Source organism: Pogona vitticeps, chromosome 1 (genome assembly GCF_051106095.1).
Source record: "Pogona vitticeps strain Pit_001003342236 chromosome 1, PviZW2.1, whole genome shotgun sequence".
NCBI classification, from domain to species: domain Eukaryota; kingdom Metazoa; phylum Chordata; class Lepidosauria; order Squamata; family Agamidae; genus Pogona; species Pogona vitticeps.
Genome location: NC_135783.1, coordinates 249,576,822 through 249,604,270, shown reverse-complemented (window position 1 = coordinate 249,604,270; position 27,449 = coordinate 249,576,822). Strand labels below are relative to the sequence as shown.

General features: G+C 40.6%; 1 protein-coding gene and 1 non-coding gene across 2 annotated transcripts; both read right to left on the bottom strand.

Annotated features, from left to right (window-relative positions):
* Positions 1 to 572: 572 nt before the first annotated feature.
* On the bottom strand, positions 573 to 17,619 carry CIMAP1A (ciliary microtubule associated protein 1A). The gene is made up of 7 exons (XM_072985550.2): positions 17,339 to 17,619; positions 15,185 to 15,314; positions 9,006 to 9,203; positions 6,972 to 7,073; positions 5,615 to 5,736; positions 2,346 to 2,483; positions 573 to 1,123 (listed from the first exon to the last, which is right to left on the bottom strand). Exons 2-7 carry the CDS (start codon positions 15,291 to 15,293, stop codon positions 1,034 to 1,036), a joined length of 759 nt encoding a protein of 252 aa, XP_072841651.2. The 5' UTR covers positions 15,294 to 15,314; positions 17,339 to 17,619; the 3' UTR covers positions 573 to 1,033.
* A 3,082-nt stretch (positions 17,620 to 20,701) lies between these two features.
* On the bottom strand, positions 20,702 to 26,686 carry LOC110086176 (uncharacterized). The gene is made up of 3 exons (XR_012082381.2): positions 25,005 to 26,686; positions 23,026 to 23,210; positions 20,702 to 20,969 (listed from the first exon to the last, which is right to left on the bottom strand). It is a non-coding gene; the product is annotated as an uncharacterized LOC110086176 (transcript).
* Positions 26,687 to 27,449: the final 763 nt, after the last annotated feature.

Here is a 27,449-nt window from a genome sequence, read left to right as displayed (position 1 = left end):
CAGCTTCTGGGATTTCCCCTTGTGTAGTGTCACTTTATGAAGGGTGATTTTACAAAGAGTGAGCGCAAGAGGATATCTTGTAGACCATCTTGACTGCTACTGTTGGTGCTGTTAACATTCAAGCTATGCTTTGTTATGTAAAGTTTGGTATCCTTTTTCCTGCTGGCAACACAGGCATAATATTGTGCAACAATACTGGGCCATTTCCCGGCTTTTTGAATCATTGAATCAGGGGTACAGAAGCTCAATACCTCACATTCATAAACCAGAGGATTTTTAAAGAATAACACTTAGAGGATGACAAGCAAAAGAACTGAGGAGATCCTGGGCTAATTGCAGACATTAATCTCCCTTAGAGTAGACTTTTGAATAAATGGGGCTTGTTAAAGCAACATTCTTATTGGCTCAAGGGTCTTCTCCATGAAGACTTAAAACTGAAGTTAACTTTTGTTTCAATGTCAGTGGTGGCTGTTGCTACTGTGACGATTCAGCTATACTAATAGGAAGGTGGTGCCTTACTCAGCTGCAATATATAGTTTTATCATATTGCTATTTCTGTGAAAATATGTCTATTTTTTATTTTGGATCTATTTATTACAATTTGTATAGTGTTTTTTCTAAGTTTTATTAGAAACTTACCACATCAAATAAATATTTATTTCCTGATTTATTTCTCTCAAAGCACATTACATATATGAAAACAACAAAAGGAATATACAAAATAGATACATGCAAGAAAACAACGTATCAAATCCCAACTTCTGAATAACAAAACTATTGTCTGTACACTAGTGTCAGAATTTAAATAGGCATCCAATAGGCACTCCAGGCAAGTGTGCAGTGAATCCTCATCACATGAGGGGACTGGCACATTCCTTCATCAGAGATTAGAACATCTGTCTTGAATAATAACCTGCTTCCAAATACTTGAAATGGTCTGTTGGTGCCCACATTTATGGGCCACTTAAAAATATGGAGAAACATGATAGTTAAAAAGTGGTAGAATAATCAGTTTGATTTCTGTGCAGGGACTTCAGTAGGCATCCACAATCACAGGTGTTGTATAATCAGAGTGTCTGATTCCAAAACTTACAACTGGAGCGCAAGATTTGATCAGTGATACCTAGAAATAGGAAGGGAAATGCATAAGGTGAAATAGCACTCTTCTATTAACTTACTAATACTTCTGTTTTAATTTTTATTTATTTGTTGTTTATTAGCATATGTTTTATTTTGTTGTAAATTGCCCAGGATAGTGTATTGCTCTAATTGTTCAGTAAGTAAGTAAATAAGTAAATAAATAAATAAAATCCACTAATGCTACTCCCTCCTTATTCTTTTTACTGTATTACAAATTTAAATAGAATTAAATGTAGATTGTTTACAGCTGCAGAACTCAGCTGAGGTAATTCTCCTGAGAAATAACATTGGGATGAATAGATAAGAGGAATGTGAATCCTAATGGTAAAAATCTCTCTTTACAGGAAAATGTGAACTTAGGTTTTTTTTTCCTCCAGGAAAACAATTTGGTTTAGCAAGCAGGAAAAAAAGTGGATTGAGCAGAAGGAGGTTTGGCCTCCACCAGCCAACAGCCTACAGTATATAATTCTTCCCAACATTCTTGCCACTGATGCAAAGGCATTCCAAAATGCTACTGATGAAAGCACATTCCAAAACAGTCTGTTTATAAATAAATGTCCCCCTGTGTAGTGACAAGTGATTAGACTGCATTTTGGAGGGCCTACATGGATGTTACTAATTTGCTCTAGGATTCAAAGCTTCCTGAAGGCTAGGAAATCAGCGATGAGTTAATTTCAGAACTTTGCAGAAACGAAGGAATGTAGATTCTGAAACTGAAATTTGTGAAAGTAACTCTGCAGTTGATCCTGGTTTGCAAGGAGTCTCCAGATTTGAGTAAGGTCGGACATCATAGCAAACCCCTAAGTCAACAAAACAGGTACTGTATTCTTTGGGGGTACAGGACAAGAGGAGGGACCCTTCATGCTCATCCCTTTTTCCCAGTGCAATGAACCATGGCTTTTTCTCTCTTTTTTGGACTAATATGAGCCTTGGGAATCAGGCCTACGTTTCTGAGGATTATCTGCATGGGCAACAAGAAGCATGTTCCTAAATACTTGATACTGGATTCGTTAAAAAGAAGGACATTATTGCTAATCTATATTTTATCTGCTTCTCACTTTTCTTCCAGGAGGAGAAATATAATATTCCTCTCACATCACCTCTTCTTTATCTCCTGGCAAACTACAGAAGCAATTGCCAGGACATTAATGTGTGTCGATAAATAATATAGAAAACAATGGAAAATTGAAGGAACTGGTTCTCACCTTTCCTACTATATAGTCTGCGGGCCCAGGTCTTTTTTCTTTTTGTAGAGCCTTACTTTGGGTGCCCATGGAATACTTGGGTGCCCTCTTCTTATAAACCTCTGTAGGTGGCTTCTGATATGCTGCAGGACCTGGTGTCTGTAAGAGAGAGAATCAAGAGAATAGCATGGAATAAGCAATGCATAGGCTGCATCTCAAAATTCCCAGGAAAGTTGACCATTTTATTCTGTTGCACTGAACTGTGTCACATACAGTTTTGTTTACTAGTAACACCTTCTTTATCCTCATTCTGTTCAACTGGGCTATTTTCAAACCTTTTCAGATTTCTTGTTAATTCCAAATTACTTCCTGAAAAATGGAAACTGATGCATGTCTAATCACAAAGTCACCAGTAAATCCGTGAAGGTGTTGCATTGTTAGAGTAGAATCATATATCTCAGATGGATAATGCCAGGATACTCTAGACCAGTGTTCCCCAACCTTGGGCCTCCAGATGTTCTTGGACTTCAACTCCCAGAAACCTTCACCACCACCTCTGCCAGGATTTCTGGGAGTTGTAGTTCAAGAACATCTGGAGGCCCAAGGTTGGGGACCACTGCTCTAGACCCTTAAATTCTGGTAATGCATGCCATTTCTCTCCTCCAACTGGAGACTGCCCTACATTCCACTTTTACTGTCTACACCAGTGGTTCCCAACCCTACATAACCCGTGTTCTTGGCTGCAATTCCCGGAAGCCTTCATGACCAGCTGTGCTGACTGGGGTTTCTAGGAGTTGCAGTCCAAGAACATCTGGGTTATCCAAGGTTGGGGACCATTGCTCTACACCAATGACAACTGGCGACTTCAATTTCAAAGCTTCAGTGAATCCTTTTTGGAGTTTTAGTCTGTTCTTGGCAGAATTTAAACTACGTATTTTGAAGATAAGAATCAGCACCTTGGATAGCTCCTGGAAGTGCAGACAATTAATCAGAGTGGATTCACAGTAGCCCTAAAAATTAGAATCTGTCAGGGTTTGTTCCTTTAAGTGAACAAGGGGTTACATTTAATATTGTAGTAGAGAATGCAAAGTCATTCCTGTAACGTCAAGCCAATGGATGACTGATAGCATACAGATGGAACAAGCTTAGGTAATGCTTGTTAAACATGTTCAGCTGCCACGTGTGCAGTGACAGGCTGCTCATAGTATAAAAACAAGTGTATGAGAGCACCATTTTGCCACTCAGTTGTGAGTCTGGTGGTCATTTGCTTTACTTTAATGTGAATATAGTGTTGCTCTGAGAAGTCTATGCCAGTGTATATGTTGCCATGTATTTATGTCTAACCAAGCCTAATATGATATAAGTTGTATCAGAACTCTCTCCATGCATTTTCTTCTGCAGTGTCTTTACTCTGCTAATGAAGGGGAGGATTTGAAGGAGCTAGATAAGAGGCTCTGTGTAACTTGTTGTCTTTAGCTCCAAGGTTTGTTTTTCCCAAACAGAGTGCTCTTACAAGCTTCATATCCAATCTGACTCCAAGCTTTTGGAGAGGCAATAGCCATATAAAGCCTCTGGAGTTGGCCCCACACGAACAGAATCACCATCCACCACAGCTCCACAGAATGTTCACTGATGTTTCTAAGAAGAATGAACTAATTCTAGAATAGCGTTGAGTGACTTATGGTCCTTCAGATGTTGCTGAGCTGCAACTTCCAGTCCTTATCATAAGTTATGCTGGGCATGGCTAATGAGAGACTAACAGCCTCAGGAGGAATGGACACTGCCTACCTCTGTTCCAGATATTTTTCTTGTCAGATTCTATCCAGTTGTCCACATTATGATGGATAATAATGCCAGAAAATATCCAATAGGATATTCTTTCACTCCAAACAAAGTTTTGTTGGAGTTTATGATGCCTCAGATGTCAAGTTTAACTTTAACATGTTTTTTTTCATTAGTGCTGTTTGATTCCCAGGATATTCTGCCATTCTGTGTAGTCATCTGAACAGCTCATGCTACTGCATATACCTACTCAGGCTTGAGTTACATATATTGGGCCTTATTTGTTGGTAAGTGGTGAAGGGTGAAAGCCTAAAAGTCATAACATGTGATTCTGAACAATGAAGCCCACATACTGTGAATATGGTATGTTGTAGAGATTCATGCTGTGGGAATGAATTCAGATTACACACCACTGTCCAACTTCACTCTCCCTCCGAAAAAAGTCCTTGCAGATCCTCACAAATTGCTTTTCTCAGTTTTGTTGGGCCTAGAAACCTTGTTCCAGGAGACCTATGTTTTCTTCTCTCTTTTGTCTGTCCAAAAAACTGCAAGGGTACTGCATTGTATGACTGCGCCTTCTTAGGAATGTGAACGTTTCTTGATGTTGTTGCACTTCTTCCAATATTACTGGCTCTCCTCATTTTGTACAGTATTCCAAAGCTGTTTTTCACATAGAAAATGGTATGCATTTTGATATACATATTTCCTAATGTATACATTTGTCTTTTGCAGTTTGTACACATTTCCCCCATTAACTGAATTGTCCTTGTGTATACATCTTTCAAACATATAGCCCGTATGTTCTGCACATTAATTTTTTGTGTTATTTGAAAAGAAAAATGGTGTGGTTTCTTTCCAATGACAGGAAACTGAAGGATATATACAAAGTCTCATTAATGGTTTCATACACCGTAAACTGGACTATTGTATTAATAAAAATGTCTTCTCAATGCCTTCACTTTCCTACTTTTTGTGTTTTGTGCCACAAATATCTGTTTGCGAGGAGCTTAAAGGGATTCAACCCAACTCCTGCTGGACTTCAGACAATTGGGTCGGCCTTGCTCTGCCAGCAACTTAGTGGGGGTACTGTTGTATTTTATGTGCACTGGGCCAATGTTTCTATAATTATGATTTCATGAACTCCCTCTGTTTGGACAGCATGTGGACACTACTGCCAGCACAGTCCTCAGTTATAGTGGGTACTGATTAGCACTTTTAGAGACACTGTGGGCAGCCTGCTATTTTTATGTTATGCTTGTACTTTCCATGAGGTTGTTTGTCTATTCCTGTCTCAGGCTGTGCAAATACTGAGTACAGAAGATGTTCCCCTGGCTTACTTAGTTGCATATCTCTGGACCAGCTGCTGTAATGCAAGTGCTCCTTCAGTACTTCTTATTTTCCTTCCTCCTTCCCATACGTGTCATGTTACCTTTATCAGAACAGGCCTTTTTTAACCACTGATCACCAACAGAGCAGTACGACATGAGACGAGTCAACACTCAGCCTACCTTATGAAGATCTTCATGAAAACATCCAAGTTTACTCTTCCTTGCCATGGAGTATGAAGGGCTGGCAGTGGTGGCCACTGTGTGTGGTCCAAGCACCTCAGGGATCATGTAAGTGTTAGGCCCTAAGAGAAGGAAGCATAGAAACTGTGAAGCCCAGCAGAGGCTTTCAACATGGCCAGTGAAGGAGCCACATATTATCTGGAGTCCAAAATGCTGCTTTGGGTGGTATCGGAACACCACAGGCAAAATTTGAGTATTTCCTTGCCACCATTTCAGCTCAGAATTCAGCAGTGTTAATTCTGTAATGTAAGCAGGTGATCCCTTCCACCGAAAGCAAAGCAATAAGACAAATCCTAGAGCTTGGAAGTAATTACAGTAGGATCATGGTATCCACAGTGGATCAGTTCCACCCGCTGCCCTCCCCTCTAAGGTGCTGAAAAACACAGAAGTACCTGACACTATACATTGCACGGTCTCTGTCCCTCTAGTGGCCAGTTCTGGTAAATGCAACCTGGAAATATATATACTGTACCGTAAATACATATTTCTGGGGTTTTTCATTTAGTATTTTCAGGCAGTGGATAAGTGAATCAGTGGATACTGATCCCACAGATACTGATCCTGTGGTCCTACTGTAGTTATAAATAAATAGGCTATATTAGGCTGTTTTCTCAATAATGAAGGCAATGTATTCGCGAAGGCTTTCACGGCCGGGATCTAATGGTTGTTGTGGGTTTTTCGGGCTCTTTGGCCATGTTCTGAAGGTTGTTCTTCCTAACGTTTCACCAGTCTCTGTTCCAGCATCTTCAGAGGACAGCACTGTGTGCTCATTCCATCCAGTTAGGAAGAACAACCTTCAGAACACGGCCAAAGAACCCGAAAAACCCACATCAACCAATGAAGGCAATGTTTGGTTTTATAAGGATTGTAATTTGGGAAGGGATATTGTCACTCTGTTTGCAGTGCTAAGTGTAACTCTTTGATTAAACTTGATAGTTACAGGAATATAATGTAACTAAAAGATGGAAAAGAAAGATATGCTTCACATGCTGATTTGTATTGTGTCTCATTCATCTATACACTCTGTTGCTGGAGCTGAGGCAACAGCAGCGAGGAGAAAGAAGGGTTTATTTTGTTTCACTGTTTCTTTTGTTAAAAGGAACTAGAAGTAACTATTTTAATCCCTTTGAGAAGCAGAAAAGTAAAGAGTTATATTTAAAATGTGTGATTATAGCAATAATGAGACTTGTGTAACCACAGAACTTAAACCGTGATTATTTATCTACAGTATTTATTAATTTATCTGGAAAAAAACTTTCCAAGATCCAGAAAAAAAAACCTAAAGAAGAAGTCTTACCTGGTGTGTTATCTACTTTGGCGCCATGAGTCCTGAATGCCATGGAATGCACAGGTGCAGATTTATAAATAATTTTTCGAGATTTCTCTGGAGAGTAGGAGGCTAGGGAAAAGAGAAAGCAGCCGTCACAGTCAGATTACAGAAACAATTGCATTCAATTTAAACTGCAAGACCCTGAAGCCATGGCATTTCATTATAGAGACATCCTTTCTCTCCTGTTCCCTGCTTTACATTGCCCAGCCAGAGTAAGGACTTGGAAAAGTAGCCTGTTTTTAAGATGTTAAACAGTCAAATAAAGATATTACTCACTCTTATTTTTTGGTTTTATACACACAGCTCTTTACTTTCTCGTGCCAAATTATATTAAAGGCCATCTATCATTCTGCCAGCCAACTTGTATTCCCTAAAATCTTTCAAGACTGGGAAAATTCTGTATTTCAGAAAGTTCAGGTTGTATAAATGGAAAATAAACCCTCCCAAAACCCTGATGAAGGTCTATAAATTAGGTTATGGGATAAATGTACATTTTATATAGTTTATGCTAACAATAAACAGGAGTGGGATTGCAAGAATATGTAGAAATGTAGTGCAGAGGGAAAAGCATAGAGAAGTAGGAAAGGGGAGGAAAGTGACGGGGAGGGAGAGAAGGAGGCAGATGGAGAGGGGGATTAGAGGGGAAAAAAGGACCAAGGTACATGTGATCTGGCAGGGAATGGTGTGGGAGTCCATGGAGGTGTAAGCAAGTGGCAGATGTAGTCCTGAACCTTAAATGTATTTATTATTTTAATGCAAGGCTGTGTGTGGTTCTCCCAATTTGATCTGTAGGTCCGTTGGGTCCAAATGAACTGTATCTCAATTCAGTGTGAAGTAATTTGGGACCCATTCAGTTTGGGTTGTGCCTTGCATCCAGTCTATAAACTCATAAAAGCAATGCACTGGAAAACCAAAACAGCCCTAACTTTTCCTTCAAATTCAGGGACATGATAAGCCCTAAAAAGGGGAATAAACCTACCTAATTTTAGGGAGCTGCATACTACATACTTTTACTCCATCTCATCTGATTTCTGCCCTGGACACAAATTAACTGGTAAATCCAGATTGCTTCATTGGCGAACAAAATCTGGCTACTCTGCTTTGCTTTGGACCTCATACAAAGTGTTCCAAGTCAGCTGAGATTTGGAATTTCTGATTTGTCCAACTCCATTGGGCTGCAGTACACAGATGGAAGAACTGTGTTGTAGTGATGAACAATATGTGCAGAAATTATGGTAATATTGTCGGAGTTTTTGCAACCTCTCATGCTTCCTTTAGTCATTTTGGCTGGAAGGGACCTTTCTGGGCTGGGGTGACAGTCAATCTATCCAGCACTAACCAACCGTTCCTTCCTGGCCTCTGAATCCCGCCTCTCTGCTCTGTTTCCCTTTTCCTCTCTTTTGTTTGTTGGAGTCAGTCAGCTTGTTGGAAGCAGTGTGTCTGTTGAGGCCTTTGCTGAAAGTCAGCCAGTTATGTTGGTCAGTTTGCTGTTTCATCTGCTCTCTTGTAACTAATGGGACTTTGTCTTCTTTCTCCTACCAATGTCTCAGAGCGAATCTCTTGCACTTCTGCCACACAGCTAGAGGAGCTTAATCAGAAATTGAAAACCCTGAAACACATGTATCACTATGTAGTTTCTGGTACCTTCTTCCTGGAAAAATACCCTATGCCCACTCTTGCAAGCATGGAAGTTCTCCTCCAGAAAGATAAAAACGTTGTCCTTTGGTTTGTTTGCTTTAGTGCATTTTTCTGCATTTAAATAAAACTAAATATGCCAAAGTATGCCCAAGGAGGCAGGGCATGATTCCTAGTCACATTCTTGTTGGCGAGAATCAATTTTGCAAGATAGAACAGAAGACAGAATTTAGTTGCTAAGCAACTTGTGTGAGTTCCTTAAATTTAATGAAACAGACCCACTGGGACTCATTCACAATTCTGCATCTGAACTGTCCTAGGAGGAAATCTATGTGGCTTGCATCTTGAGGAAAGAAGACTACTCACCGGGACCTGGAGTGATCTCCACTCTCACTCTGGGTCGACTGGCCATTGTATAAGCTGGAGCAGATTTCCTTCCTCGATTGGTCATAGAGCTCTGTACAGGGTAAGGACCTGGAGAGCACTCTTTGCTGAGTGGAGGTCTTGAGCCATGCATACTGTAGGCAGGGGCTTTTCTTTTCGTCGGGATGTGTGAAACATAACCTGGGGGGGGGGAGGAAATGGACGCATTCCATGCAAATGACATTAGCCTAAGGAACTGTCATCTGAGCCATATCACAAATCAGCACTCAGCATCTTCTCATCTGACCCATGTCCATCTACGAGATCCCAGACAGAAAGCTTATTCTCAGACTGGTTATGTGAAATCTTTTACCTGAAGAAGTAGGGATTAGCTGTGGAATCATCAATACTGAAAACATTTTGGTCTCTAGGGAGAAAGGTTGAGATGCCCCCCCCATCCCATGTACAAAAGGGATGAGAGGAGGCATGTATAAAAAGATCTCTGAAGGCAAGAGTTGATTTATCCATTTTGTAGATTTGAAGCACAAAATTAAGTGAACCCCACCCATTACAAAGGTTCAAGATCCCATTTTTCATATTTTGCTTAAAGCAAGAATAAGGATCCTTTGGCCTTTCGAGTACGTTGGCCTACAGGTTCCATATTATTGTATGGCCAGTCACATGGGTTTGTGGCCATTTCATAGTCCAAATATCAGGAGAGCTAACCATTACTCTTCCCTAGGTTAAAACTTGCTATATACTTTACTGGGTGCAGCAAAATCGTGAGCTTTAATCTAAGAAAGGGTAATATTGAATTTGTAGGCTAGCCTATCAGGAGGGCCAAAGGATCCTTAGTCCTGCTTTCAAGTACTGTACATGTTGACTAGCTCTGCTTTTCCAAACCAGAATATGGCCCTGGGAAAACAAAAGAATCACTTTTAGCAAGGGCTGGTTTCTAGTTCTATCATGCATATGACCCTCTCTATTTCTCGCCTGCAGTTCCCAATATTGTCAACCAGAATCTACATTTGGAAAATAAAAAGGCAAACTCAGATCTCTCAAATCACTTACAACTGTATCCTGAAAGTCTCAGGATATTATATTCTGCACCAAACACCAGTTTTATGCTTCCATATTTATCTGACAAACTGGGATCCAGTTCTTTAAAAAGTACCCCATAACATATTTTTTAAGCTCTTGATTGCTTGGGGTTCTTTATTGTGCCTTCTGGTTAGTGTAAACCCCATATAGCTTTGATTGTAACCTGTATGATCTGTTATGTCATGTCCTGAATTAATGCTCTGACGAGATGATTTTTAGGAAACCTTTGATCTTTTAAATTTTATTTATTTATTAGTTAAAGGTATACATTAACTTTTTACTAAAATTAGTGCTTAGGTAATGCTAAAAATTAAAATAGTGAACAATAAAACACGAGGGAAATAAAACAAAGTTTCTTAAAGTATTAAAACTTGGTTAAAGCAATTCAGTTCAAACAAAGGAAATAAAATAGGATTGTAAGTCTAAAAATAAGAGATAAATGAAAAGTACATCAAGCAGAAAGAAAAAATTAAAACCAAAATTTAAAAAGTTTATGGTCAGATTATACATAAAAGAAAATGTTTTATTTCCTCCTCTTACTATGTTATCCCCCTCAGAATGCAAATATTTTAGTATAGTGTTTGAGACAGCAGACATATAAACAAAACTGTACTGTCTCCCATCTGACCAGTTACAAAACAATAGCAAACTAATTTGGCAAATAGAGATTGAGGAAAGCTCATGTTGGAATAAAAGCATATTTCCTTCTTACAGGCACACTGTTTCTATGGAGGGAATTAGCACAAGTTGAAATCCTGTTGTGCAGCTACAATCATGGCCAAAAATATTGGCACCCTTGCAATTCCTTTTTTAATTTTTTTTATTAAACAAACATCCAACCTAAACAACATAAACCTAACCACAATAAAATACAATTACGTAATACACCAGTGCCACCTTCACCCTCAGGGCTAGCATTAATAATATTTTTAAAATTCATTCAGTCCATTTTCTCTCCAAAACTTAATTGTTTCTTCCCTCGGCATATACCCCTTCCCTCTCTGAAATACATATTCCAAGAATACACTCCATATTTTCTTAAAATCATTGTTTTTTTGATAGGCCTCTTCTTATTTTCATATCACATGTCAACTTATCATTAATTGCCATATCCCATAATTCTCTACACCATTCCTATAAATTGAGTTGATTATCATTTTTCCAGTGTCTTGCAAAAATTAACCTTGCTGCCGTAACCATTATTACAATTAAATCCTTATTTTCTTTCAAAAATTGAACTTTCTTAACCATGTTCAATAATGCCATTGACGGGGACATTTGAATATTTAAGCCAGTTATTTCCCTTATTTCTTTAAAAATTTGCTTTCCATTCTTGCTTTCTTATTTCACATAACCATTACATCTATAAATACATCCCCTTCTCTTTTTTACACCTCCAACATAGTGATGATACATTTTTATTTATTATATTCAGTTTTACTGGCATTAAATACCACCTCCATATTGCCTTGTAACAATTTCCCTTTATCCTTACAGACATAGTCCTCATAATTCTTTGATCCCACATTTTATCCCATTCTTCTCCTAATACTTCTTTATCCAAATCATGTTGCCACTGTGCTTTTAATTCTTGTGTATCCTGTTTATTGTGTATTTTAATTCTTGTGTATCCTGTTTATATATTTAACTTACAATTCTCTTTCTTTCTCTCTTTTCCTCTAATTTCAGTCTTTTTTCATTAATCTCTTCAAATTTTGTCATTTTTCTACATTTCCCTTCCTTACTTTTCCATTCCCTTGTCCATCTTTCTATTTGAATCATATTAAACGAAAAAATTCCCTCTCCTCCCCAAAATCTCTTTTATATTTCCTTTATCTTCTCCATCCAGTCTTTTATCCTACTTATCCCTTTGTCTTTTAATATATTCTTAAAAGGTTTTTAAATATTTTCTGGAGAATTATTTAAATCCACCACCTGGGATAAAGGAGGGACCGGTGGACTCAATATGCCTCTAAACTTTTTCCAATTTTCTAACATATTTTTAAGGAAAGAGTTAGTAAGCCTTTCTGTTGTTTCTATTGGATTTTTTATTATTAATAAGGTGTCATCAGCAAACAAGTTTATCTTACCATTTTCTTTATATTCTCTCCCTACAATCTTTTTATCATCTCTAATTATCTGTGCCAATAATTCTAATCAATGTAAATAGTACTGGAGATAAGGCGTAACCTTGTCTTGTACCTCGGTCTAGGTCAGAGGTTAGGGAACTTTTTTACCTTTTAAACCCCCTCCCCCAAATTTTTTATATGCCGACATTAACCCCTTGATTCGAAAGGAAGGAAATCATACATTATTTGAATTAAAAATATTATTGAATCTACACAGGCTGTGTACCAAACTAGCAGGGTGCACCAAATTTGATAAAAATGTGCACTATTTTTGCTGGAACATATTGCACTCCAGCCATGGTGTGGTATAGGGAGTAGTAAGATGTCGAACATGCCTGGCAAGTTGCATTAAATTTTTGCTAGCTCGCAGAGGATTTAATCATCAGTGGCTACCAGAGTGGTGCTAGCAATGACATGCTTGCTAGAGACAGCCAATGCAGAATTGGGGAGGGGGCTTTCCCTACCACTTTAATCATTCTATGTGTAGTGTGCAAAAAGGAACAAACAAGGCTAAAGGCCATGTCACCCACCCTGGTGCCATAGCCCAAAATCAAAGGACCATTGAGCTATTTATCATCATCATGGGGAAATTCAGCAGTGGCCAGAGGATTGGAAAAGATCAGTCTACATCCCAATCCCAAAGAAGGGCAGTGCCAAAGAATGCTCCAACTACTGTACAATTGCACTCATTTCCCACTCTAGCAAGGTTATGCTCAAAATCTTCTAAGGTAGGCTTCAGCAGTATTTTGACCAAGAACTCCCAGAAGTACAAGCTGGATTCTGAAGGGGCAGAGGAACTAGAAACCAAATTGCTAACATGTGCTGGATTATGGAGAAACCCAGAGAGTTCCATAAAAACATCTACTTCTGCTTCATTGACTGAAAGTGAGGAGGAATTAAAGAATGAGAGTGAAAGAGGAGAGTGCAAAAAACAGTCTGAAGCTCAACATTAAAAAAAACTAAGATCATGGGCACTGGCCCCATCACCTCATGGCAAATAGAAGGGGCAGATATGGAGAAAGTGACATATTTTACTTTCTTGGGCTCCATGATCACTGCAGAGGGTGACAGCAGCCACGAAATTCAAAGATGCCTGCTTCTTGGAAGGAAAGCAATGATAAACCTAGACAGCACCTTAAAAAGCCTCCTCCCTCCCGCCTTAATTCAAGGTTTCTCTTTTTCTTGCCTGTTCTTTTTCATAGTTTTGAGTCAGTCTCTCTCTCTCTCTCACTCTCTCTCTCTCTCTCTCTCTCTCTCTCACACACACACACACACACACACATCCACCCACCCTCCCTCCATTTCCTCCCTCCCTCCATTTTTCCCTCCATTTTCTACATACATTTAAATAAGCTTGTTGAAGTCCTCGGTCTCTCGCACCTTTCTTCCCTCCTTCCCTTGCTTGCTCCTTGCTCCTTTCCCTCCTGCTGCTGCTTTGCAGTCATTTCCGGAGGAAGCAGTCATTCAGAAGCCCCGGATTGATTGATTGATTGCCTGGGGCTAATCCACAGCTGCAACCAATCAAGGAGCTTATCTCCGATCTCTAAACCAGCGGAGGATTTACAAGTGCCTGCTGCAACCAGGAAGTAACAGGGAGAGGTGGCTTACAATTTGAGATTTGGCTGCAGAGGGTGGGGGAGGGAGTGGGGGAGGGAGGGGTGTAGCACTCTGCTCATTACCCCCAGGATTTTCACTTTTACCCCATTTGGGGTAATTTACGATGGCCTAGGTTATTCCATCATTAACTATTACTCTAGCTGTATTCTGTGAATATAGTTGGTGAATTATCTGCCTAAAATTAGGTCCAAACCCTAAATATTTAATTAATAGCTTTAACATATCCCATTCCACTGAATCAAATGCTTTAAATATATCTAACGATAATACTCCAGCTTTAGAATTAGTTCCTTTTGCTAAATGCATTAAATTAAGTACCCTTCTCTTTAAATCTGACATTTGCAATTCTGTCAGAAAATGCAACCCCTGTCTCAGAAAATTGTTGCAGTTGCAAATGTTTTGGTACTCACATGTTCATTTCTTTGGTTTGTGTTGGAACGACACACACACAAAAAAAAACAGAGAAGAAAAGTCAAATCTGATACAATCCCACACAGCAATGAAAAAATGCAATGGCCAAAATTATTAGCACCCTGTCTAAATTGTAAGAAGTACTTGCTTTTCAAGCATGTGATGCTCCTTTAATTTGTATTTAGGCACACCTGTTGCAAGGAAGAGGTGTGGGCAATATAGTAATCACACTTGCAACCAGTTAAGATGGAGAAAAGATGACTCAGCTTTTGTGTTGTGTGTGACACTGAGCATGGAGAAAAGAATGAAGTGTAAAGAGTTGTCTGTGGATTTGAGAGAAAAAATTGTGGAGAAACATCGACAATCTCAAGGCTACAAGTCCATCTCCAGAGATCTTAATGTTCCTGTGCCCACTGTGTGCAGCATCATCAAGAGGTTTACAGACCATGGCACTGTAGCTAACCTCCCTGGACGTGGATGGAAGAGCAAAATTACTGAAAAATTACAATGATTTCTAAAACCTTAAATCATCCAGTAAGAAACCTGTCTGAAAATCCAAGCAGGGGCTTGTTAATTGAAAATAAGAAGCTGCTGTGAGTTACACTGTTTGCCTTCTGCAGACACAACTAGCATAGAGGAGTTTGGCCAATAAATCATATTAATGCATCCGGGACATTTGGCAGGAAATGTTTCTGAACAAATCTCATCTAAATGAAAGAGCTGCAAAAGAAATGTTACATTCATTTTGAAAGAGATCTTGCAGAAGGTTTTCTTTTTGTTTCCAAAACTGAGGCGTTTCACCTGAATTAGAGGGCTGACATCAAACACATTGGATTAAACCCTGCATATATTAACATCATGGTTGATTCTACTTAAAAAACAAACACCCCCCCCCATAATATATGGTTCTTTCTACTTATTTACCTGTTGCTCCTTGTAAGTAGTACTTTGGTCCTGGACTCGTATATTGGGCCAGGATGGGGCCCCTTGGACGATGAGGCCTCCACGTTCCCACCCATCTTCCATTACTCATGATGGATGCCTATCCCAATGCCTAAGAAATGGAGAATACAGAAGATGAAGCGGGAAAACCTGGATTTTGGCTTATTGCTATGGCATCTGACATGGGCTGCCAGAGTCTGTGTCTCACTCTTAATATAAATGTGAGCAGGTGTCAAGATTGAAAATTATGCATAGGCCATAGTACTGAAGCTGTATAATAATACCTAACTTATATTGTTTAGAATGTTGTTATATATCTACATGATCAGCAGGTGGCATTTACTGATGTGGCAAATTACCAGATCAATAATAATGTATTTCTTCACAAACTTATGGAGACTGCGGTCTCACTCACTTTGTAGATACAAAGCCAAATTTACCAAAACAAAGCTGGCTATCTGCCATAGTAGCTATTTGCTCACCTCACAGTTTACAAGGGTTTTGCTGGGGTAGGTTTGCCCCTTGAAAAAGCTCATTTAAAGTTTAGACTGAAAACTGGAACAGATTGTCAGAGTTATGGTGATAGGAAATGTGTTAAAAATGAAAGAATTATATCTTCATCCTCCTCCTGTTCCTTGTATCATTTCATCTGGACGCACAGATATCATGGGTGCAAAAGATGAAAAATAGGTAAAAACTGTGCCATCATGAAACAGAGGGGAGATGAGGATAGATTTAAATGAACAACAGTAAACAATTTTTAATTCACGAGGAAGCATGACACAGTTTCCTATGAAATATCTGAGAAGACTTTCAACCTGTGTATGCCAATACAGGTTGGCAGGCTACATTAGGACTTTTAATAGAGCAATCTCAGATACAGATGGCCTCTAACTTCCATCACACTTCACAGCTGGGCATGGTGACAGGTATAGAGGGAATCTCAAAATCCAGCAAGCTCTGGAGAACCACATATCCATTAACCTTGTTATAAATGCCTATGAAGTGGTAAGTAAAATTGAATTGACCCTTATGCCCAAGAAAGTCAGCAGAGCAACCTATATTGTACCATTTCTACAGTAAGGCAAGCAATCTCATGAGAGTTTCCCCAGTGAATGCACTTCAAGAAGGAAAAGGAACCAGAAGCATTTCCTATATATCTTTTACTAGAATTGAGAAACAGAGCAAAAACAGGCCGGATGACAGCTGAGCATTCCTATAAAGAGAAGTGCTAGCATTCAGAACTGCTTAGGAGTAAAGACATGTACAGAGGGAAGGCTTTGCACATATTTAGAGGCATTTCTTATGACACACAGTAGAGGACTGAGCTCTGGTATCAAAGCCATCATTACCGGTTGCTGTTGTATTTTCTTTCTGTGTTTGAAGGAGGGTAATTCCTCAGAGAGACTGTGCACTGTAGATGCTAAGAAAAGCGTGGGAAAAAAAGCACTAGGCTGTAGCTCACAAAATGTTCAGTGTGATCCAAGAGACACGCAGTGCCTTGGCCTCCTGTATACAACTGCAGGGGAGACGTCCTGGCTGAGAATGGTCTTTCCTCTAGCTGTATGAGTTTGCTTTCTCCCACTAACCCTATTGGCAGAATTCTGTTGCTGTGTTCCGCTCTATGACATCCAACCTCTGTGCTATCACTAGGCACTATGAATCCTCATAGACGATCCGCTTGTCAACATAAACAGTTCAATGACAAAAAATGTAAAACCTCATTGTTTTACACTTGTACAAGGTGTATCCAAAAAACACAACAGTGAAGGGGATGGGTGAAAGGATTTGGCCAAGGTCAGCCCATCTGTTGCATGCTGGGGAACAAGGTATTCCCCAGAAGGTCATAAGGACTGAGCAACCTCAGGAATCCTGTATGACGGCATTCAGTGTTATCTCTAAATGGCAGGCCTCACTTCTTTTGCTAAATTTTAAATGGGAACATCCATCATTCAAACTGGTGCATCCTTGAATTTCAGATTCCAGGTGCTATTTCATTCTAAGGACCCAGAAATGCTAACTATGCCATTATGAAACAGAAGGGAGATGGGGGGGGGAGATAAGTCTTTTTTAACAAATTACAAAAAATTAGTTCACTTTTTTTGGTCTTTGTGTATTTAATTTATGTAGACAAACCTTGTTATCCATGTGAAGCCTTCTTCACTTTCTTTCATTGCTGGTTTGAGAAGAAGATGGAACTCTGTTTGGAAGGATTTAGCTTGCCCTCCACGTGACCTTGAGAAAAAACCTTCATGAAACTGTCACAGAAACATTTGCCTTTCATATTCTACTTGGTGTACTGGAATATAAGGTATGGCTGGGAAGCCTGGCCTCTGTAATGAATTAGGCTGTGAGAATTCATGGCTGTGAGAGGTCATGATCTTGGCTGCAAACATGGATGGCTTTAAAAAGGAGTGTGATAAATTCTTGACATTTGGAGCCATCCACGCTATACACCAACAAGTACTGGAGCAAATATGCCTCAGTACGTCACATCAAAAATTAACTTTATAGGAAGCCCCTGATTGGAAGAATAAAATCCTCAAAAGCTGGTTGTCTTTAAATGTCAGAGGAAGCGCATCTCTCACCTCTCCAGTATGCAATGAAGTCTGCTTTGTCTTGTGGCTGGCCATTGGGAGTTCATCACACAATGCCTTCTTAGTCCACTTCTTCAAACACTAAAGACTATTTCAGTCATCTCTGTGAAGGATGCCGGGGCACCACGGAGGGGATCCATTGACCACTTGGCCACACTACCCTTGCTTAACCTGGTGTGGGTGCTTGCCATGTGGGTTCAGCATGCTAGGGACTGGGGAAGCCTCCTGTTCTCTCAACATTGTTTAATCACTTGCTCTTTTGATACTCAAGGAAGAACAAAACTTTCAGGTTGTTGCTTCTGACTGTAAGTCAACCTTGTAAGGTAGAAAACCCAAAAAAAGTACTCAAAAAGACTTCTAAGTGCAAGGCAGTATTATTTAGTACCACCAGCCCCTTAGGCTGTCTAAGTCAAATCACAGCTACAAAACTTTATTATGTATTTTAATTTTTAAACAATTCAAAAGAATATGCAGATTTAAAAATAATTCTTCCCACTAGCTGAAGTAGGTTCACTAATTGGAAGATGCCTTCTTTTCTCTTATCCAACTCAGTATCTTTGCAAACTCAAGGGAATGATTAACCCTTGCATCTTCACAATCTCCAACACTAATATTTTTGTGGCCTATCTATAATGTCTGCCCTGCCCTCTGTTGCTGTGAATGGTTAACAAAGGGTGCATGTATACCCTGTTAGGTGCCCATGGGTAACTTATTGCCTAGTACTATTGTGTGAAAAGAATAATAGGCTAGATAATATTCATCATTCCCTATCTGAACAGATCAAGTCAGAAGAAATGAGATGGCTCTAATAGTGATGCAACAGGGTTTATCTATCAGTTTCCATCTGTGCATTTTTGAACCACATATTTGTCGCTGAACTGCACACCAGAAAACCCTGTAGTTCCCTTATGATTATAAGTGAAAGCAGGAAAAGGAGCTACTTCCTACCTCTGCAAAATGGTCAAGAGAATCTCTTTTCCATCTACTTATATTTATTTGTTAACCCGTGAAGGCAGCAACAATCCATGTGAGACATAGAAGTCCCCATCCCTGCTTTGCCTGCTTTCATGGTTGTCTGACTGGGGGTGCTTGCTTTAATTTAGCTTTTATGTGGAAATATGCAGCCAAGTACATTGTGCTGTAGTAGCACCTGTAGTATGCACAAATTATGTCAATTAGGCTTTGCACCACCTGAAAAATCTTTGCAGAATCTTTCCTGTTTTATTTATTCCCCACTGTTATGGACACACACACACACACACACACACACACACACACACACACACACACACACACCCCCAAACATGCTGTTTTACCCTACATTTGCTTTCTTGTCAAGCTCAGTATTGCACACCTTGGCGACAACACCAGGCAGCACAGGGAGGTTCAAAATCAGTATTCTGTGGACCTGTTGGGCTGCTGCAGTTGCCTTTGACATGGTGCTAAGTGGAGCTTTCAGAAGATATATTTCAGTGAAAATCCATTGTGTTTCAATGGCCTATCAAATGATTGAAATTGTATACGTCAAGACAGCACAAATAATTTCAAGGACAATCCTGTATAGTATCTGTTTTCTCAGACGTTCAAGGGGACTTAGTATATACAGGATTACAAATATAATTTCTTCTCTGCTGCTTATCATGAATGCAGGCTTTAATGATTTCTCTAACAATATATATTATGTACAATGCTGTAATATGTGTTGCTCCTATTGTGCCATGGTTCCCAGGTCAAGACTCCCACTCTATAGCTACTCAGCCACACTACTCTTGCTAATCTTGGTATGGGAGTGCCCAGGAAGGAGTCAGATGGAGGCTATGGAAGTTGTCTTGAGAGCACACTTCTTTAGCACAGAACATTTACACTTCATTTTAATGCATTTCTGTAAAACTTTCTGTACTTCTGATGTCTTGCCTTTCGGCTAGTGATTTTTAAAAATATTTAAATATTTCACACACTTAGACATTGTTACAGTATATTTCTATTGGGAGGCACCTCGAGAACTTCACCCAGGCTAAATGGAGGAATAGTAAGTGAATAAATAAAATGAATCATTTTCTGTATACTGTAGTGTGAAGTTGGGCTGTAGGAGCCTCATAGCACAGTGGTTAAACTGCAGTACTGCAGTCAAGTCTCTGCTCACAACTTGAGTTCCATCCTGGGTTGAGACTTGAGTTTAACTCTGCCTTCCATCCTTCCAAGGTTGATAAGCTTGAGTACTCAGCTCTTGGGGGTGGGTCAATGTTTAATTTGCATAATTAAATTCTAAACGGCATCAAGCAGCACACATGGCTTTGCTTTACAACATATCCTTTTCTGGATAGCAGCACATCAGGGGATGGGAAACATTTGGCCTTCGACATATTAATAAATTACAACTCCTGCCATCCTTCATGTCAGCCAGGGTGGCTGAAGCTAGTGTGAATGTTAATAATGAAACAACAGTTGGATGGGAGCTGTACATCTAAGAGGTAACTAGGATTATAGCAAATATTTAATCAATTTTTAAAAATGGGGATTCCAGATTACAGAAATACTCTGAAATTTAACCCTGCATGTGGAAAGAAAACTGTATTGGCCTGTCAAGAATACTTAATTCTTGTTTAACTAATCCAGTTCTGATGTTTGGTTAGACAGTTACATGTGGGTTATGCTTCCCTATGCCTCTATTAAATAGTCTGCACAAACACTCAGAAATTGTTCTCTGAGGTAACCTTCAAGGCTCAGGATAGATGGCAAAGGCAACCTCCTAGCAGTGTCACTTTGCCAAATCTTGACTGTCTTGTTGCAATTGATGGCAGTCGTCTTGAATTTAAGAGCAGAAAAGAAGAGGGGGAAACCAAATGTCTCAATCTCTAAATTTACACTAAACCAGTGAATACAAGACAGTGAGCTCAATGCATTAACTGAGAAAGCAAAGCAATGTATTTAATGAAACAACCTGAACTCTTGAATACTATAAGAGACATTTCTTAGTTTCATAAAATGCATTGAATATGGTCTAGAGGAAAGTGAGAGTTCCTTGATCTGGGAAGGAAGAAAATGAAAGAGTACATCATTCAATCAGCATTTTTCAGAATCTGCTGTTTGTGGTCAGTTTGTGGTGTAATCACAGTTTCCTTTGAGAATTCAGGTTTGTGAAATTATCAGCACGAGAGCATTATTTCTCCCTGAAATGAAATAAGCAGTAGAAAATTCAGTGTAATGTGCAGGAGTCTTCCTTATATACCAAAACAGGTCTGCATAACCAAGGCATTGGCAAGTTATTCCAGATCTCACCTCTAGCACTACAATTACCTCCCTGAATATGCAGGGACCTAGAAAGAGGTATGTGTCCGTCAGTGTGCGTGCATGCTTTCTCTCATATATTGGATGCCTGGATATCTGTAGTGCTATATACATGTCACTGACTCCCAGTGGAAAACCACTGGACTTCTTCATTTGTTGCTGGCTCAGTTTGTTCTGTCTGTAATGTGCAGTTTTATAGGCTTAAATGTTGTAGAACAAGGGCAATGCTGTGGAGCAATACATCACTTGACATACGCAACTGGAAATGTGGCTTAATAGGGAAAGGTATGTGTTTGTATTAATGGGGAAAAAATTGAAACTGGTTCCTGATTGGGGCAAGATGGCAGCCATCACTGCCTTTCCACTTGGCCTCCCTTTTGGGTCTAAGCTTCGCAGCTGCTCAACAAAACAAGGCAAGGTCCTTCTCCTTGCTCTCATCAGTGCTGCTCATGTGCTTGAAAGGTACGGATGAATAGGCAAGTGGCTCTAGCAGGGTTTGCAATGAGTAGACCCTCTTGCTCTGCCAAAATTTCAGAGTAGCTGGTGGTCTTGGAGGATTCTCACTGAGCAAGTGGATACTCTCCTGAATGTGCATCTTGTAGTGGGTGGGCACACCCCAGTAGTCAACAAAATGCACTTCCATGAAAACCAGTGACTTGCCTTACTTCTGTGAAATGTCTAAATCAAGGGTGAGTAACAATGGTGGAGCCTAGGGACCACAGTTTGGCCCCCAGCATCTACCCCAGGCCACACTAGGCTTGGAATTAATAGAAGGAGCAGTGGAAAAAATGGCCAATTTTTTAAAAAAAAAAATCAGATAAGGTACTAACTAGGCAGCAACTTCTGATTTCAACTGGGGGGGGGTTGAGGGGGCATAGGGGAACTTAGGACCCCCAGTACAACCTGCCTGCAGCAAAAACCCTCTACTCCCAGAAGCCTCAAGCTGAGACTCAATGGATTCCCCCTCGCCCCACTTCCAGGTCTGAGTTGCTGCCACCAATAAGAAGGCTCATGAGCTGTGATGTTGGTTCTCCACTCCTTAACCTTCTTGAGATGACACAATTTGCCCAATGTCAATGAGCCAAAAGAATCCAGAGAAGCCTGTTAATTAGCGGAGACTTTTGGTTGCTTAAGGTAAAGGTAAAGGTTCCCCTTGACAATTTTTGTCCAGTCGTGTTTGACTCTAGGGGGTGGTGCTCATCCCCGTTTCCAAGCCATAGAGCCAGCGTTTTGTCCGAAGACAATCTTCTGTGGTCACATGGCCAGTGCGATTTAGACACGAACGCTGTTACCTTCCCACCGAGGTGGTCCCTATTTATCTACTTGCATTTGCATGCTTTCGAACCGCTAGGTTGGCAGGAACTGGGACAAGCGACGGGCGCTCACTCCATCGCGTGGATGCGATCTTACGACTGCTTGGTCTTCTGACCCTGCAGCACAGGCTTCTGTGGTTTAGCCCACATTGTTGCCAATGAAGGTGCCACAACCATCAATGCCCAGAGCTGCAACTGGAAGCAGGAGGAGGGTAAATGCTCTCTGTCTCTTAGTGATCCTGAAGCAGCCTCTCTGCCCACCCTAGGAAGTGTAGAGTGGGTAAAAGTGGGGTCCTCCACTCTACCCTTGTGGCTGTGCATGTTTTATGTGCTGGGTGCATGCACACGGGCAGCTCCCCAAGACCTCCGCCCACCCTGAGGCTTGGAAAGATTGTGTGGCCCTTGCCTACAGTCTAAACACTTAGGAAACATGTTCTTTGAGCCCATGGAAGCCCCAGGAAATCTACATTCTTTCAAGTTCAGTTTGTGTGCACTAAGATAAATTTCCTGAGATCAACAATACGTGTCTGCATTAACTGCCTTGAGAATCCATTAGTGGTAGCACTCAACTGAAAAAGTAGGGGAGGTTGATTTTTTTTAAAAAGAACAGAAAAAACATAATTACCAGTAGAGTCAGCAGAGCCAGTTTATCAAGAAGTGACATTGTGGCAATACAGTCTCTCATCTTGAGTGCTGCGTTGAGGGCATTAGGATCAGTCGAGTACTTAGAAAGTTCCCTTTTAATTTCATCTCTTGACTTAAAAAGGCCGGTATTTATAACGGTCCCCACAGCTGAGCAGACAAACGAAACTGAGCGAGATAAGAAAGGCAAAAGACAGCAAGAACAGCTAAGAGAGATTTTAAAGGCGGAGAAATTTTACACACATTTTTTATCCCAAACCTTTGATTTTTAAAATGAACAATAGCAATAATGGCTGGAAACAGGATATAGCTTTATAAATTCAGCACAGCAACTGGCTCACTACCACGCACACACTGAACATGGAACCTAAATGGGCAGTGGACACAAAGCACCCTCGGCAAGGAATATTACCTGCCAGAAACCCTTCTTTACTCTTTTTACCTTCTTCAGTCATGTAAGTTTCAGTATTGTGTCTTCCAGCCTCATGGACTTATGAGCCCACAAGGGGCCTCCTCCTCCATTTTGTCAGACACTGGGAACTGTCTGCACCCTTGTACTTCCTCACCAGCTATCCTGTATTTTTTTTAAAAAAATCTTTTTCCAGTTATAAAGAACATATGGTAATAGGATCCCTGAAAGCCTTCAACAGAAACGTGACCCTATGAGTGATGTCTTTGTTGCCCATATTAGCGGGTCTCCATCTCCTTTGCTTCCACCACCCCATTCATTTTGGAATGGCAAAGGGAGCCAGTGAATTAGGACCTCGTATCCTGAGTTCAAATCCCTGCTTAGCCTCTAATGTCATTGGATGACATGGAATCAATCATTGTCTCTCAGTCTACCTCACAAGGTTGTTGTAATGGAAGAAAATGTGTATGTAGGAAAGAACAGAAGACATTCACTTTAAAAAACAACCCTTTAATGTGGCTCTGGAGAACTGCCAGATTGTTCAGAGCACTGGTGGGAAAGATTTTCTCTCTTCTCCTACATATTATTTCATTAATATACATTACCCTTTCTGGGGTGTCACGGACAGGGCTTGATTTAGATCTGGTTTAGAGAGCTATGTAGTTGCAACTGCTCTGATAAAACAAAGAACCCTCCCTGGCAGCTTTAAAGAAAACCAAAAACATTGCAGCTGCAGTATCAAATTTTGCACAATTACAGCGGGCGACTCCCATTCTGGAGCTGCTCTGAAGCCACTCTGAGTTTTAGGAGTTTAGTTTTACAGGGGTTGTTTGAAGTGCTAAACCTATTTGTTAGCCGCCTAGAGTGGTCCTGAGTTGACTAGATAGGCGGGATATAAATAAAATAAATAAAATAAAAAATAAAATAAATAAATAAAATTTGGGGCATAGGGATCAGTACCTTCAATAACTTCCATAAAGTGCATACTAAAACTCAGAATAGATTCACAGCATCCCTAAAACTGGAGTCACCAGCTGCCACTGATTTTGGATCTTCCTCGTAGCCCACTGTATGTCTCAAATCCCTGAAGGAAGATTTTTTTTTAAAATAGTAATACTCTCAATCTTCTGATCATGCCCACATTTACTCATAAGCCTAACATGCTTCCATTGTTATTTATGCTTAGTGAATATACTTAGAGCTGCAGCTTTAATCTTGAAAAACCAGAAACGCCTGCTGCCACCTTCTTTCTCAAAATTCAAATGCATGGCTAGTCACCTTTCTTCTTTTGCCTGTTGTCCTTTGTTCTGTCATCTCTATTCTTTTTGCCTGGTTTGTTGAAGAAGAATATCCTTTGGTAACTGAATTCAAGTGGACGTCTTTACCCTTTCCTCTGTGAGTTTACAAGCTTGTTTAACAAGAAAGTGAGAGGTCCTGCTCTGTTTCGCTGCTATCCCCTGTCTTGGCTTGCACTAAACTGAATTTGTTCTTTTTTTCTGAGCCTACAGTGTTTTGAGACAAAGATTCATACAAGTGACATGATTGGAGCTTGCCAGAGTAGCAGCAAGTTGACAGGGAGAGGAGCAGAAGGATGTGAACTGGCTTCATGGCTGTGAAAGAGGAAATCTTCCTGAGTACAGTAACAGTGACAAGGCTTGAAGACTCAAAACTTTGCAAACTCAGCCCACCTATATATACAGAAGAAAGCAAGACTGTCTCCTCCCCCCAGCTGGTGTGGCAGGTCACACAACATCCTACACACTTGCCTTCACCTTCTTAGAGAGAAGACAAAGACCTTTACCTCCTCCTCCATCAACATCATCCTTTTTCATATATGCAAACCTTTCTTCTAGTCTGTTAAAGTCTTACATGTCAAAAATGTTCAAGGAAACAGAAGAGTTTTAAGAGCTGTGAACAGCTCCAAAAGTTATTGCTGACTGGGAACATTGGCAGGAGCACAGTGTTGGTTGGCATTCTCTGCTTCTCTCCCTAATTTAAGGAAATGCTGTTTAAGTCCCTCACACACGTCCCAAAAAAGAATCAAGACCAATTTGTGCTCTCCTGGAGCCTTTGTGCATGCAATTGAGTAAATGTAGGCAATGTCCCTCAGTGGATATCTATGCTGTGCGTGCAAGTGCTGGAGGCAGAACTTGTGGAATGCCACCGTGCTAAGCCCAAGTGAGGAGAGAGACAGATTCCAGAACATTGACTAAATAGAGACAAGAGACAGAAAAATTAGGAGAAAATTGAACAGGTGCAAAAGGCGCAAGATTGCAACATGCAAGAGTGCAGATTGGGAATAAAATTGACTTAAGTTTTCTGACACATCCTCAGGCACATGCCATTTTCTCAGAGGAAGAGCATAATGAAGGAAAATTGGTGTCACTTCTGCCATAAACCAGAACTAACACTAGGAATGAGCACTTGGCTGTGGCCAGTGGTAGTAAAAGAGGAAGTAAGGATTTGTTCTGTACAGGATTGTCTGTCTCTCTGTCTCTCCCTAGTCATCCATCTATCTCATACATAATTAGCCAAGGTCCCCAGATCCTAAACACCTACCCTTTATCTTGGAATTCCATTTCATTCCTTCAACTGATGCATACATTGATTCCCTACAAATGTCTCCACAGTGAAAACTTTGATACACTGGTTTGCTTCAGATAGTGCTGTCTCATGCTGATTGGAGCTGTTGTTCGGCATCATCTGGAGGACCAGACTTTCCGCATCCCTGTGCTGAGGCATAGTTGTGAGTTCTTCTACACCCCTGCTCCTCACCAAAGCCACAAGGTAGAACTTAAAAGCATGCACTTGAGGGCTGAGACTCATTGTATTTTGTTATGTCTGAGCCAGGAATCACATCTAGTTTCAGCAGCCATTTAATGAAACAAATGGAGATGAGAATCCCCAGCTTGTTCTTGCCTTTGTTTCAGTAAGCCATAGTTATATGCTAACAAGAGTTTGCCCAGGTTCAGAGGTAATAACAAAATGTGGTTAGTATAAATCTGTAAGTAGATGTTTCTATTCTCCTCCTTGAGGTCATGCCAGAGGTTGAGAGGAGAGCATTTAAGACATTTAGTGTTACATCTGAACTGGGCCAGTATCTCCAATCAGTATTGAATTGGCTTAAGTATTTCAGCAGCTTATGTTTGGGGCTCTTTTTCTGGGTTGTTATTTATTGCAGAGAATAAATAGTGGATTGTGAATTCTGTAGAGGCTTTGGACTTCACTACTTTGATCCCATCTAGTCCACTGAGCTGGGGACGTGGTGGTGCTGTGGGCTAAACCGCAGAAGCCTGTGCTGCAGGGTCAGAAAACCAGCAGTCGTAAGATCAAATCCACGCGACGGAGTGAGCTCCCGTCGCTTGTCCCAGCTCCTGCCAACCTAGCAGTTCAAAAGCATGTAAATGCGAGTAGATAAATAGGGACCACCTCGGTGGAAGGTAACAGCGTTCCGTGTCTAAGTCGCACTGGCCATGTGACCACGGAAGATTGTCTTCGGACAAAACGCTGGCTCTATGGCTTGGAAATGGGGATGAGCACTGCCCCCTAGAGTCGAACATGACTGGACAAAAATTGTCAAGGGGAACCTTTACTCTTACCTAGTCCACTGTGACTGGAAAACTAGGGCAGGAACTACACATTGGAGGTTTTTTCCCCCCTGTGGGTTATTAGAAACCACCCATTTTGCATGATTCTTCACTTAAAGTAGGACAACAGGCCAGTGCTGGGAGACGTCTTGTCACTACGTCCAGTGTTGGGGATGGGGCACCAGATGTCCCTCTGGATGTGTGGCACAAACAGAGCTGCTAAAGCTGTTCTCCACCACCAGCAATAACAGCATCGCCAGCGTCTCAGTGCCAAGGTAGCCAGGAAGCTTCCCAGCACAGGTTGGGAGCAACACTGCTCTTGTCTGAGGTGCAGCTCCCGCACTTGGTGCTATCCGTAGTGGGAAGCCTCCCAGCTCTGGCTGATTGGTGACAGAAGCCCAGGTATGGTTT